The sequence below is a fragment of the Carcharhinus amblyrhynchos genome, chromosome 33, assembly GCF_965287045.1.
Source record: "Carcharhinus amblyrhynchos chromosome 33, sCarAmb.v2.hapA, whole genome shotgun sequence".
In the NCBI taxonomy this organism is placed as follows: Eukaryota; Metazoa; Chordata; class Chondrichthyes; order Carcharhiniformes; family Carcharhinidae; genus Carcharhinus; species Carcharhinus amblyrhynchos.
In genome coordinates this window covers 12,936,457-12,951,054 of record NC_137356.1, presented here as the reverse complement: position 1 = coordinate 12,951,054, position 14,598 = coordinate 12,936,457, and the positions used below count along the sequence as shown (strand labels likewise).

At 40.0% G+C, this 14,598-nt stretch overlaps 1 protein-coding gene across 4 annotated transcripts in view; it reads right to left on the bottom strand.

Annotated features, from left to right (window-relative positions):
• The window catches only part of LOC145360983 (bromodomain-containing protein 4-like), a 157,797-nt gene that overhangs the window by 51,441 nt on the left and 91,758 nt on the right, over positions 1 to 14,598 (bottom strand). For 3 of the 4 annotated variants that reach the window (XM_080216498.1, XM_080216496.1, XM_080216499.1), the window contains exons 9-11: positions 11,003 to 11,217; positions 8,397 to 8,683; positions 529 to 648 (exon numbers count right to left, since the gene is read on the bottom strand). In XM_080216498.1, the coding sequence (XP_080072624.1) occupies positions 529 to 648; positions 8,397 to 8,683; positions 11,003 to 11,217 (622 nt within the window). The remainder of the gene's footprint in view (positions 1 to 528; positions 649 to 8,396; positions 8,684 to 11,002; positions 11,218 to 14,598) is intronic. The other variant, XM_080216497.1, reaches the window with a different exon arrangement.

Genomic DNA, 14,598 nt, shown 5'->3' with positions numbered 1-14,598 from the left:
AGAGGGTGCTTTTCCTGAATTAATAAGATTGTTCATTATAAAGAGTAACAGTATCATGTAGACTTATTCATTCATAGTTCAGTTTCAGGAAATCAAAACATCTTACCCCCACCTGCAATTAAATCATTTGAATGAAAAAGAAGTACCATGTTAGCTTTGGTACATAACCAGAAATAAACATTTATTTATTAAATCACTTTCAACCCAGTAAACCAAATTAATTAGATTTACCACCATACCTCTCAACTGTACTGTTTTAAAATCACTGTGCCCCAACAGGAAGCTTCACCACTGAGCCAAGTAGCAACACAGTGCAAGCAAGTAAAATGAGCCAACATGGCGATTCTACAGATGCCACACTGCCTCCAAACTAGAGCCTGAATTCCAGCATTCAACATGTTGCAGTTTGAGAGGTATGTGCACCGTAAAATCAAGGCTATTTATTATATGTACGAACAAATTGACTTTAGCCTTGACCCCAGCCTATTTTGCCTAAGGATCTACTTCACAAGGTTGCACTACACCAACCTTTTCTGCCTGGTTTCTTCCCAGAGCTCAGCTGGCCGCTAACGTCATGTAACCTGGTATCCAGCTCACTCTTCGAGTCTAGCTGGAGGTCATCGTTCGATTTCCCTGGGACTTTTTTCACTGCAAACAGCATCACACAACAAGATTTGGACCAAACACTTTGGTACCGGTACACAGGTACAACACAGTGAATAAAATTACTCTAGTTTGGCACGTGGGATCAGATGCAAGGTTTCTGCAAATTTAAAAAGAAAAAAGAAAGAAAGCAGCTGTAGGAAAACAAAAACCCATTCACAGTTTGTGACTGCTCTTGAAGGCCATCAATCTGAAGAGAATTTTAACAAATATTGGGAAGCATATGGATTTTGCAATAGCGAGGTCAGAGTCTTTTACTGACAGATTAAATCACTTTAGGGTAAAAATATAGGGCTCAATTCATTGCTAGTGACCTCAGTTGTGCTACTGTAAACAGCAGCGTAGGGAAAACCAGGCCAGAGGCTAGAGTAATCCCTGGTTGCGGCTTCCAATTAAATTACAAAGGACAATATCAAATGTAAGCTATAGCCAGCACAGGGATTTCTCAAGGATTCTGGAACAGAAAAGAAAATTAAAACTATCTGCTCCTGCCACTTAAAACATGAGACCAAGTAAACCATTTCATTTCAATAGCTTCCCCCCCACACACCCCACCCGATGGCAAGAGGATAGAAGACACAAAAGCCTCCACAGCCACCATAAACCAGCTGTCACAAGGGCCAGCGAATTCCATGCTCTCCGAGGAAGTATTTAGTATTTCCCCACAGTGACACAGTTGATATTATGAACTCAGCACCGTGAGTGACAAAAGCCCCACCAAGTGGCATGACAGAAACTGATTCAGTACACCACCTGACTTTTTGTTGGGCATATTATTTTCCCTGCAGGCAATCACAAATATCTTCACACACAAATGGTTTTGCACAAAGACAGGTTTAATATTAAATCATGACATCACTACTCTGCAATTAGCGAATTTTGCAAAATTACAATAAAAAATTCAATTTCACAGGAAGAGATAAATCAGGTTCAACATTAAAAAGGAAACAGTGTACCTCTGAAAACCAGCTGTTGCTTTGACCCCTGGTTAAGAAGCCCAATAATGTCATTGCTCCACCCGTGCATGCCCATACACAAGTGGAATATGATAGAACAGAGCAGATCATTTACCATGATCTGTAAATGATCACGCCCAGTGCAAAAAAGTTCAAATCATCTCCTAGCAGGGTAAGAACACCACATACAACACAGAAGAACAAGATACAGAAGAACAGATCACCCAAATCATGTTGGTTTAGAACATAACAGAACCCATTCAGTTAGAGATGTAATGCGAGGCATTTTGTATTAGTAATCATGTTCACTGTCCCAACACCATTATTTTTGCACTAAACCCTGTAATATTAATCTACAAACCAATTAATGGTCTAGCTTATTTATATATGCTCAAATTCTCAAAAATGCATTTTTCTTTTTAACAGCATGGAGAGGCACATTTCCTCAAGTACTGAGTGGTGCACAGAAAGTCCCTTACCCAACCCAACCCCATACATACAATCTCAAATGTGGTTATCAATGGCCTTTATGGCAAAATTCACAATCATAGCCTGGAGTTGCAAGAACCGAGTTGTGTGTGTGGAATCTTAAATGTTTGAGTGTTTAAAAGTTGCCTTCAGGGCAGGAGAAAAATACTGTGGCCTGGGAGCTGGAAGGAACCCCGAACCACATTCACTAATAGACTCACAGATGTTCAATGATGTTGTCTGCCAAAAAAAAGCATGTGAATTCCAAGCCCAGTCACACAGCCTCCGTCAAATCATTGGCATGGAAAACACTAAATTAACAAGCAGCTGGTCAGAGTTGCTCCATTTTCCCCCTACAGGGATACAATTTTTATTTTTAAGCACTTGTCATGTGGACAGTACATTTAATTTGGAAACGCACATGAACACTCAGTTAGAATCGAGGTGTGCAAGGCTGTTGACCCACAATTTTCCCATTTCTATTTATTTCTCATTTCACATAAATAAATAAACTACATATTTTGTGAAATTTTTCAGATGGTGACTTTGCTTCAGACAATGGCAAAAGATGTAATATGGCATGACAGTTTCAAAGAGAAATGGGGGGAGAAAAGCGAAGGAAAAAGGTTGAGCATTTTGTTTGTTGATTTTATTTTAGTCAAGCTTATGAAAACCAAGTCTAATTCCACAATCCAATCCTAAAGAATGAGCTAATTTTGAAAGCAGCCATTGTGTACAGATGCTACACAATTTTATACAGCAGTCATCTCAGGCCCACAACTGCAAGAGTTGCGCTCTCACTGTTCACATGATTAACACTGACCAAGTGCCATGTACATGACTACGAATGGTGTGTATGCATTCCTGCCTTGACAAGATATTAGGCTTGCTGGGGCATCACCTCATGGGTCTGATTAATATGCAGCAGAAACCAATTCAACTACAATTGATCTGAATTTTTTTGCGGGGGGGGTGGTTTAAAAGAAGTTGTTTCCCCTCAGATATATTCAATTACAATAATGTCCTATGCACTTAAGACCAACGGCAACACTGAATAGAAATCCAAGAGATTTGATAACCTCAATTATCTTCAACAATTTCCCCTACAAGTTCCAAGAAAAATCTACACAGTCAGCTAATGGTGCAGTGGCAGTAATGTGTTGGTAAGTGGGGACACAGATTTGGCTTTGCAGCTGTATCCACAGTGAGAATCCAACCATTACCAGGCATTCTGGATGGTGCAACACGAGTAGGCAAAGACGGGAAGAAAAAGTAACGTGAATAATCTTGGAACATTCATACGCTCCACAAAGGCAGGAGATTGATAGGTTATTTTGGACAAAAGAATCAAGGGATATGGAGATAGGATTGGAAAGTGGAGTTAGATCAATCATGATCTAATTGAATGGCTCAAGGGACAGTATGGCCTACCCTGCTATTTCTAATGTTCAACTTGGATCATAAAGAGAAGGGTTAAGTAGTAAGACTGGGAACCACATGGAGTTGCATTCTACCATCACTGAAATTTGGGGTTTGATGCACCCTGGATGGATGGGCTTAAAGTCCCTCCTATCATTGCTCAAAACAAAATTAGTTTCTGTAGTTTTGACTCTCAGTTGATACAGGCCCACAAGAACAAAATTAGCTATAAATTGGTAATCTCAAAGAACACAAAGATAATACGTGCAGATTCTGAAGCTGCAGAGGACTGATTTGAAAGTAAATAAGGAGAGTTTTACTCTTCATCTGGATACATACGAATTAGAAGAATTTGATGTTGACCCTAAGTTTTAACACAAAGGGTCCCATTCCTCTGCATAAGCATCTCCTTCCACATCAGCACAAAAATGTGAAATTTAATTTTGAATTTTTATTCGTCAAATTAAATCTTCAATTTCCTGACATGTTTGTGGCCAGACAGCTGAAAACTTTTGGAAAACAAAATGGGATGCGCCTTGCAGAGAGCAGCAGCAAGATTAAATTTGATTTTAGGCTGGTATTTGTCCAGAGGGAGTTTTTGAAAGAGACTTTTACTGTAATTTCTCTGGACCTTATGGGCTCAAAATTCATATAACTAGACGAAACTTTGGGCCAGTCACCTCTAACCTTCAATCAAACAGCACCAACATTTCCATAATTTGAGATTCATTAGTTGCTTGACAGCAATAACCAATTCTGCATTTGGCCATGTGCAATAACTTAATCTGATTTCCAGCACAGCCAAGTTTTTGGGCCAGAGGAAGCTTCCAACTCATTTCTGTGGGTCAACATTGTTTACTACCTATCCTAAGATACCTACCTATCTTTTGTATTATAGTGCAATAAAATATGTGCAACTGCATAAGCTAAACACACCAAGTAACCTGGCAATAGAATGCTGCAAGTGAGATCGACAGAAATTAGTTTGTCTTATTTGAGACAAATGCTTGCTGTGTTATGAAAGGTCAGCAGCTTCCCTCTGCATTTGTGTTGATATTTGATGCTGCATTTTTCAACTAGTTAATCTAGTTTGAATATTTGGCAAGCGCTGCTCCAAATTTCCACATAAAAGATTAGTAAAGCATCTCAACACTACCAAATAAGTAAGCATGTAGTCAGAGTGCACATTTCTCTGCATCAATATTACAAGCCAATTGATTCATTTTGGTAGGAAGAACTCATGACATTACAGATATAAAGTAAAACATACAAATCTAAAGGGGGGGGGGGAATAAAGAGCAGAAGGGCAGGCATGCATGTGCATAAATCATTGAAGGTGGCAGGACAGCCTGGCAGCAATTTATAAAGTAAAACCCCCGTCTTGGGTTTTATCAATAGGGAGATAAGAGTACAAAAGCAAAAAAAGTTATGAAATATTGGTCTGACTTCAACTGAATATTGCATCCAGGCCAGGGTATGACAATTTAGGAGGAAGGATGTGAAGACATTAAAAAGGTGCATTAAAAATTCACAAAAAAGGCTGCAGAGGTTGAGGACCTTCCGTTACGTAGAAAGACTGAAGATATTGGGATGTTCTTGGAAAAGTGACAGTTGAAAGGAGATTAGATAGAGCCATTCAAAATCATGAGGGTCTGCAAAGACATAGATAGGGAGAAACTGCTCCCATTGAAATGGCTGAGTACAAAAGGATTTAAAATAATTGGAAAAAGAAGCAATGGCAATATGAGGAAAAACTCTCATGCAGCAAGTGGTTAGGATCTGAAAGTCAAGACAGGGTCAACTAGGGCTTTCAAAAGGGAATAGGATCCTATGCAAAGGAAACGTTGCCAAACTTTACTGTGTATGATAGACAGGAAATGGCATTAAATGAATTGTGCCTTCAGCAGGTGAGCAAAGGCATATGAGCTGAACATGCTATAGCCATTCTCATTCAATGAGCCATTTTCTTCCCACTCTTTCCCATATCCTTCTATCCTCTGGATTTCTGAATTGCTGTCATCTTGCCTGTGCTAGTCAATGTCACCCTATTAGCCACCTATCCTAACTGCAACAGCTACTGTCTTACAGGGCCAATTTGCAAGCATTAGGAAATACAAAATGCAAAACCTCACAGTACTTTATTTTTCAAATTGTGTTAATTTATCAGACAGATTTTATACCTTTCCTACCACAAATGTTAAGCCCACTTGTTTATTGTTCCCAGGATTAGATACACCTCCCTTTTTGAAGATAGGAATTACACTTGTTACTCAGAAGTCCTCAATTCCTTTACCAATTGAATTTTTGTACATCAATACCCTTATTTCAAATGTCAAGTTTGTATTTGAGCATCGGTGCTCTGGATGGGGAAAAATTTGCAAAACTGGGTTTAGATAGATATTAGATATTGGCATATCATTTAGGCCAGACTGTAAATCTTCATGATACTGCCTTCATAGATTTTGACCATGTGTAGATGCAATCAATTTGAACACGACACTGGGATCTGAAGCTTGGGATGTATTTCTTATTTCTTCCGATCTTAACTATTGTACTAGCCCTCTCAACTACTACCACATTTTCTTTATTTCCTTAACAGAAATTGTGGCAAAATCCCAGTCAAGCATCTTTATCCTTTCACTATCACCTGCTGTGTATATGTCTTGGAGGTCCTAAACTTAATTAACCTTCTGTTACTGATGTGCTGATACCTCACCCATTTCTTCTTGTAATTTTTTAACATTTTCATTTCACGTTCATTCTTTGTCTTCCTAAACTCATTCTTTATGTGCTTTGTGCATGCCTTCTTCATTAGGTTATCCAACTCCATAAATGCTCACCTAACCTCAATGACTAGTCAAATGACTCTTCCTATGTGTGGTACGCATGTGTCTGGAGTAGATGGTCCAGATATTCCCACCTTCCACTCCAGCTCAACAACCTTCCAGTTGAATGACTTAAGTCACAAGCAACTTCATCAGCGTCTCATTAAACTCCCACATTCTGCAGTTTCAACAATGCCTGAGCTCCAATAATCTAAATTTATGCATTTATTTACAATAGAATCTATATTTCTAGAGACAACTCATTACTTTTTAAATGCTACATGATTAACAGATATTGTTTGCAATAAAAACCAAAGTGCTGGGGAAAATACTCAGCAGGTCTGGCAGTATCTGTGGAGAGTGAAACCGAGTTAACGTTTTAAATCCAATATAACTCTTCTTTGGAAGAAGTTGGACATAAAATCATTTTTCCCGCAGCAGGTGCTGCCTGACCTAGGTTTTCCTCCCAGCACTCTCTTTATTTCAGATTTCCAGCATCCACAACATTTTGCTTTTAGATGGATGTAATTTGATTTTGTCTAGTTAACCTATTTCCTCCTCTGTTGGTGACATTAATTTCCAATTAATAATTAACTTATAGCTGACAGATAATTTCCCCCAATCCTTATTCATCAATTCCCATAAAAGTTGCCCCTTTATGTACTGACTAGTCAGATACGGTGCATGTAAATAGTTGAACAAAGCCTTTCATCGCCCAAGCTCTGCTGCTCTTCCCTGTGTCAGCTAGAACAGTTTGCTAAATATTCCCCCATGTTGTTTTAAATCCTCTCCCTGGGCCTTTGCTTTTGGTGGATGGCAATGAAGTAGACATGGGTAAGGAAGGCTGGGACTTCACAGTTAAGATGTTGGCAACTGATACATCAGCCAGTATTTTTAATTTGTGATAGCGCTGTATGCAAATTTCTGGTTACAATTCACCAAGATATACCATACAGAATTACAAAAATCTTGTGAGGGGGAGCACGACCATTCTAGCTATCAGACCCACAATGGTGGTGGTGTTGCGGGGAGGTGGGGAGCGAGCAATGATACATCTGGAAAGCAGAAGAACATTCACTGTGACATCTCCACTGTTGAGCAAACAGGAAATAGTCACTAGCTGCCACGCACAAGAACAACTCATTCTGGCAAGACATGGGGCAGTTGCCATGACGCTTTATTGCACCTACTGCTGCAGAGGATAGGGAGCCAAAGGAAAACAAAATAAAGGATTTCTGAAACAATGAAGCAGCAACTTACAGCATTACAACATGCAGCAATGCTGCTCATGTTTCACCTTCATTACTGAACATAAAAGGTAATATTCTGGAGGGGTGGGGGTGGGTAGAGTACGCGCGGTATCATGTTTATTAAAAATGGAAGACTGCGCTCAATAGATTCAAATTGTCCACTGAAGAAGTAAACTCATCTAGTTATCAGTTACTATACACAAGGGATTGAAATTCAGTACAGAAAACTACACAGTCTGATACCACTGGCACTAATTTCTGACATGTTTCTTAACAAACCTCCATCAATCTTTGCTTAAATTACTTCCAACCATAAAATACAGACAATCTTCTCCTCAGGCACACCTCTAGTGTTTCTGCTTTTACTGCTGAGTTTACTGTTTTTACTACAGCATTCGCAAGTTTCTTATTTTAAGCTAATAACTAGTCACTGTTTCAACCAACCATTCTTGGCACAAAGATAGTGCATTGACAACACAGAATGGCAGCGACATGGCTTAGGGCCAAAAAAGAAACTAGCATCCGAGAAACAAGTCAACCCCATATTCGTCTTGTACACTACCTAACAGCCGGCTTTCAGAGGTAATACTTAGAAAAGCCTGGGGGGGGAAGCTCCCTACACACCTTGCAGTCAGGAAATAGCATATGGCATGGTAAGTGGAGAACAGTTTTAGTAAAGAGAGGGAATGACTGATATATTAAGAATGGCTTGATTAGATTGTGCACATGAATCAATGTACAAATTTTTCGATCAATTTTATATAGCGAGGTGACGATCAATTATTTTTTTTTAATCCGCGAGGGCTAACTCTCACCTTGAGGTTTCCTCGCTTTTTTCCGTAAACATGATGTAACGTATCGTTCTAGCTCTCGCAACGTGGAGGGTTTTAATGTTTCAAAGTCTATTTCAATCTCATCAGGGTTTGAGTTTCTCAGTGAGGGCTCACGGGACTGAATGATGTGAACTACTCGCCCCAATTTATCACCAGGAAGTTTGTTTATGTCCAGACTCAGCTGTCTCTTTTCCTCATAGGTCATCGGCTTGCACTTGTCCTCCTCCTCTGAGTCGTACGCAGGACCAGGTTTGATGCCCTTCAGGTTCCTAAAGGAAAAGCGAGTGGAGTTGAGACAAACACAGGAACTTGAGGTTTGGGACAAGTAAAACCATTCCGATATCTCTCGCTTTGGCAAATGATTAGCACTGCCAGCATGTGGATAGGCAACTGCACATTTGGAAAACACAAGAAACAGTGCGGGGATCAAGATACTACAGGACATTTAAGCTGAACAGTCAGAGACTGAGGCAAATGAAGGGATTTTTAATGGGAGCCCCATTCCCTCCAAGAACCACCTTTATGCATTATAAATTATAGTTATAAGTAGCCTCAAAATAGATTTTTCAGATGGAACCCCCTCCTCCCCCATTCAAAGTTCTCAACAGCAACCAGAGTCTGTATCCAACAGTCCTCATTTTCACTGCACTTCAGGAATTCAGATCTTCTCTGCATATTTAGAGCAGGTCTGGAAGTATGACAACCTGACTGTACCTAAACTAAGCAATGACGATCACATTATTAGTAAGTGCAGCACTTCTTTGGTTACTTGTTGAATAATTGAGGGGGCAACAGGACAAAAGCTGGCCAAATTGCATTTGTCCTGCTTTGTGTGGACAGGAGATACCTGCCAATTTTCCACCTTAAGGCTAGGTCTAGAGCATATACTTCCTGAGCAACTGCCAGAATTCTTGTCAGGCCACACGGTCTTTCTAGTACTCACGTTTCTTGATCTCATGTGAAGTGCTACCCCCTTTTTAATTCCTGATGCATGTTTAGAGCACACCCCCAGATAGGTAGCATTCCTGTCTTTACATAAAGTTCTTCAATTCTGGCTGCCACCTTATAGGTATCAAAACTTACAGATACACTCACATGACTATACTTCCGTTGGCTGCACGTTGCTCAAGACACGTGCTGTTGTGAAGGATCCTATGTAAGTGAAAGTCCAATGGAATGTTAAGATACATCTAGAACATCCACACCCTCAGTGGGATTCTATGGCCTCGCTTGTCCTGAAACCATAAAATCCCACCCGAGATCAATGGACTTTCCCGTGGTCAACCCCTCCACTGCTCCGATTACCATAGTGGACGGGACGGTAAAATTCCAGCCTGAATCACACAACCCCAGCATCTAAACACTTGGAATCAGAGTTATTGCTTTTAACATGTGTTTAGTCTGAAGTTACAAGACCACTGAGCAATCATCGACAGGTTGAAAAGTTTTCATCCTCCAAGACAGACACTGAGTATGCGATCCATTCAATGACATTGATATGGCATCAAGTTGACAAACTCAGCTCCACAATTTACGACCAAATAGAGTTGGAATTTAGAATGTGGTCCTCTAGTTGGTCTATCAGATTCATGAAGCATGTATCAACCACTTACTTTCCAGGAATTGGCAATGTAGACAAATTAAATAAACTGTTTTGTTTGCATACATCCAAGCCCCTCTTACCTTTACTTACATCTATCAATGAAGTTACTCGAGTCAGAACTGATTACTTAACTGAAAGAGATGATTGCTATTCTCATGGGGTCTGCAAAGTTGTCAAAATAGGGGCAGAAAGAGAAAAGAACCTACCCATGTGTTTCATTCTTGGGCACTGCCTGGCCAAAATCGCCCTTGCTATCAGCAATAGCAAATAGGATCCATTGTGAATGTAGCTGTTTGGATCACGGCTGAATTCTGCATATCCAGGTGTCTCTACTGCAACATCTTCAGTTAACAATCCAACATAGGTATCAGGGTCAAACTGAGACCACACCAAGCACCTCTACCCCAAGAGTCTGAAAGTTTCCTCTGCAGACATGATTCATCCTTTAATGGTGGTACCCACAAGCAACCAATGCCTCATGCGCACACCTGACTAGGAGGTAAAAGGATGAAAACCTCAACTGTTTCAGAACATGGAATGAATCGCAACTGATATTTTACTGCAGAAAGGCAACTGGTGTCAGGAACTTCCACACTGAGTTTAGTACCAGTTTCTTCCCTTGGAACAGCCATATGCATTAGAAAGCAGCAAAGTTGGCAGAATATGAACCAGAGTTCAGAACTCAACTGATGCACTACCAGTTGGCCAAAGCAGACAGATTATGGACTGAAAACTGTACATGTTAACAGGCTTCACAAAACCGTGGGTGGAGAGCATGTTTTCTACATCAATTAGCTCTCAAAGAACTTGCATTAAAAATTAAAAAGGGCAATATCCATAAATACTGCTCTCCCCTTGAATGGGAATAATGCAATTTGTAGACTACTGAAGCAGAAAACTGTACAGTTGACAAAAGTTTGATTTTGAGTTAACCAATATTTAAAGTTTTTCCTAAATGTGTAACCGGTTAAGTGAACAGAATTACCTGGTATTTGCATTGTTCTTCTTTGATTTTTTTGGCTGTTGCTCCTTAACTTTGCTCTTCTTCTTTTCCTCCACATCCTCTTTCTTTTTCTTTTCCTCCTTCTTGTCTTTTTCCTTCTCTTTCTTTTTCTCTTCTTTCTTGTCCTTTTCCTTTTTCTTTGGTTTTGACAGTTGTGGTTGGGAGAGGGCAGCCAGCTGCTCATGCACCGCTTTCAACTGTGTGGTACAAAATTATGCTCATCAGACTTAATTACAGTTCCCTTGAACCAATGCCGAACCCACGTGAAACAGTTTGCATGCACTTGCCATAACACAGCTGTTGTTTCACATTTATCTGCTGGGAATCGATGGGTACAAATCCACACAAAGGTCAAGGGGGCTAAGAAATACTTTTTTAAAAAAAAATAAAACAATTTGTACTCTGACATTATCAAGCATTGCAAAGGTCAGTTATGACACAGATCAAATGCAAAGCAGAACACCTCCTACAATACTCTCTCATGCTCACAACGACACAGTACATTTCTGCAATGGCTTGGTCAAAAGAACTGCTCTAATATCATCTCCCTACCATAAGGCGTGTACAAGGGATACCATTTCCTCTTTGCATATTCAACATTTAATATGTGACAAAGCAAAAAATCCCGAATGTCTGCTATCATTTAATTCAACACTTTTCAGATAAGATAGCTAATCTTTGTAGTTCTCAGGAGTACTGCACTTATTCCGTTAGCTTCTCAGAATAAATGCCATCAAGTCATTCCATAAGCACCATTCAGCGCATCAATGTTAAAAACTGCAATTTACTTACACAATTAGGGACTGTTGCTAAGCATTCTTACCTGTTCTCTAGCTAAGACGGCCAGCCTCTAACATTGTATCTGGCTTTGCCCTTGACTGCCATAACTTGCCTTCATCCCATTGGACAAATAAAATTGAGGCCAAACATCCAAGTTAATAACTATTCTTAGGTGGACACATTCATGTGCTCCACTGGATTAGTACATATTCAAGATTAAATGTGGTCAACCATTGCTATCACAAAAGATAGACTACAATTAAATGCCTCATCAAGTGGGATGGCACCAAAATGTCACCACCCATGTTGCAAAGTTTCAAGATGGATTTATTCATAAAGAGAAGCGTGGACGTGAGAATAAGCAGAGGATTTGACCTTTGAGTAAAATGCAATATTTTGTGTCCACAGTTTTAACCTTAAGTCACAAACACACAACTATCAGCTCAAGTCACTCATGATTAAAAACACTCGGCAGAAATTTAGTCTAAAAAGGGCAGCAGATGCAGAAAGTATCTCAACCAAAGTTAAAATCGTACATCAGTTTCTACACATTTCAAGATGACAATTATTGATAATTTGTTCTCCAGCAGAGTGGATAAAATCAAGGCTGCTTGAATTCTGAGCTCAAAGCAGTCCCTAAGATTGCAGTTTAGATTAGAAGAGAAGAAGAGGCCCAGGTGTATTACATTGTTCATGATGGATATCAACAATATCAATACTGGGGCATTGATAACCTGCATTGAATGCCACCACTTTGGACTCCAAATGATCTTACCAAGGCTAAAGAAACCGCCAAACTTTTAACCAATGAATTGCAGTGGGAAGTTCAGTCAATATGGTGACTCAGCATAAAATTTAAAAATGCTTTCCATGTAAATTCAACCATTTTGTTTCCATTCAATTAATCTGATGTAATTGCAAGATGCTATGCACAAAATTAGCCCACATGAAGTCGGCCATCATGCATAGAGATTGTCCTCTTAAAAAAAATTTTAAAGCAATATATGGCACGGCATAGCGACGAGCACTGTTGCCTCAGTGCCAGGGACCCGGGTTTGATTCCCAGCTTGGGTTAATGTCTATGTGGTGTTTGCACGTTCTCCCCTTGTCTGCATGTGTTTCCTTTGGTTTCCGCCCACATTCTGAAAGATGCGCTGATTAGGTGCATTGGCCACGCTAAATTCTCCTTCAGTGTACCCAAACAGGTGCCGAAGTGTGATGACTAGGGGATTTTCACAGTAACTTCATTGCAGTGTTAACGTAAGCCTTACCTGTGACACTAATAAATAAACTGCAACTATAACTTGTTTTCTGTGATTTTAAGGTATTTGAATGTCATTTAGATTAGCAACAAAAATTATTCAAGATTAGAGAATTTTGGCAGTATGAAAAGGACACAGCTACTTTATAGCGCAGGTAGGAAACTTTCTGAAGTGTTCCAAAACATTTCTACTATTCTGCCACCATGAGTTCAGCAAAGTTTTTCTGACCAATTGACCTCTGCTTAGTTGGAAGGGAGATTTCACAATTATTTGAGAGTCCAGTAGGATTGGATGTAATGAATCAAATCAGCTCCAAACTTCAATTCACCATCTAGCCCCACGTTCATTTTGTTTTCAACTACAATTTGATAATTACACTTCATGTCTCATTATAGCTTTTATCCATTGGGCAAATGGAACTGAATTCCAGGAGTGAGATGGAAGTTACTACTCTTGACATCGAGGCTGCATTTGGTGAGTGCAACATCAAAGAATCCCATCAAAATGGAAATCAGGGAGAAATCATTCCAATAACTGGAGTCATACTTTGCACAAAGGAAGATGGTTGTAGCTGTCATCATAGAGTCCCTCAGAGTGGTGTGCTGGGCTGCTTCATAAATTTCGTTCCAATGCAAGGTCAGAAATAGGGCTGTTTGCTAATAATTTCAGTTTTAGTACCATTCAAAATTCCTTAGATGGAGGTACTGCATGCCTTACGTACAGCAAGATCTGGACAACATTCAGACTGGGGAGGAGTGGCAAGTGACATTCATGCCCCAAGTGCCAGACAACTAGCATTTCCAACAAGAGAGAATCTAACCATCTCCTCATGATGTTCAATGGCATTACAATGTTGAATCTCCACCAAACTCCTGGTATCACCACTGACCAGAAAGCTAACTAGACCACCCATATTAAATACTGCGGCTATAAGAGCAAGTCAGAGGATGGGAATTCATAAGAAACTCATTTCCTGACTCTCCAAAGTCTGTCCACCATCTGCAAGTCAGGAATGTAATGGAATACTCCACTTGTTAGATGAGCGTAGCTCCAAAAACTAGAAGCATGACACCAAAGCAGAAAGTCACTTGATGGATATCCTAACTACCACAAACAGGGTCAGGAGCTGTATGATGTACAAGATGCTCTGCAGCAATTCTCCATGTCTTCTTCAAAAGCACTGTTCACCCCGTGACCTCTTCCATCTCAAAGGATAAGGGCAGTGTACGCATCGGAACACTACCACCTGTAAGTTCCCAAGCCACACGTGATCCCAAGTTTGAACTATATATTGTTTCTTCACCTGTCAATGGGTCAAAATCCTGGAACTTCCTCCCTAACAGCATGGTGAGAATACCTACACCACATGAACTGCTGTGGTTCAAGGTGACAGCTCATCACCACCTTTGGGATGGACATTACATGCTGGCCTTCGTAGCAACACGCTGAATGTATGAAGCTCTTTTCTTAATATCAAAGCCCTGAGGGGGAAATAACTCAATGCAAATGGGTTTCAAGCCCATAATTATTCCAATT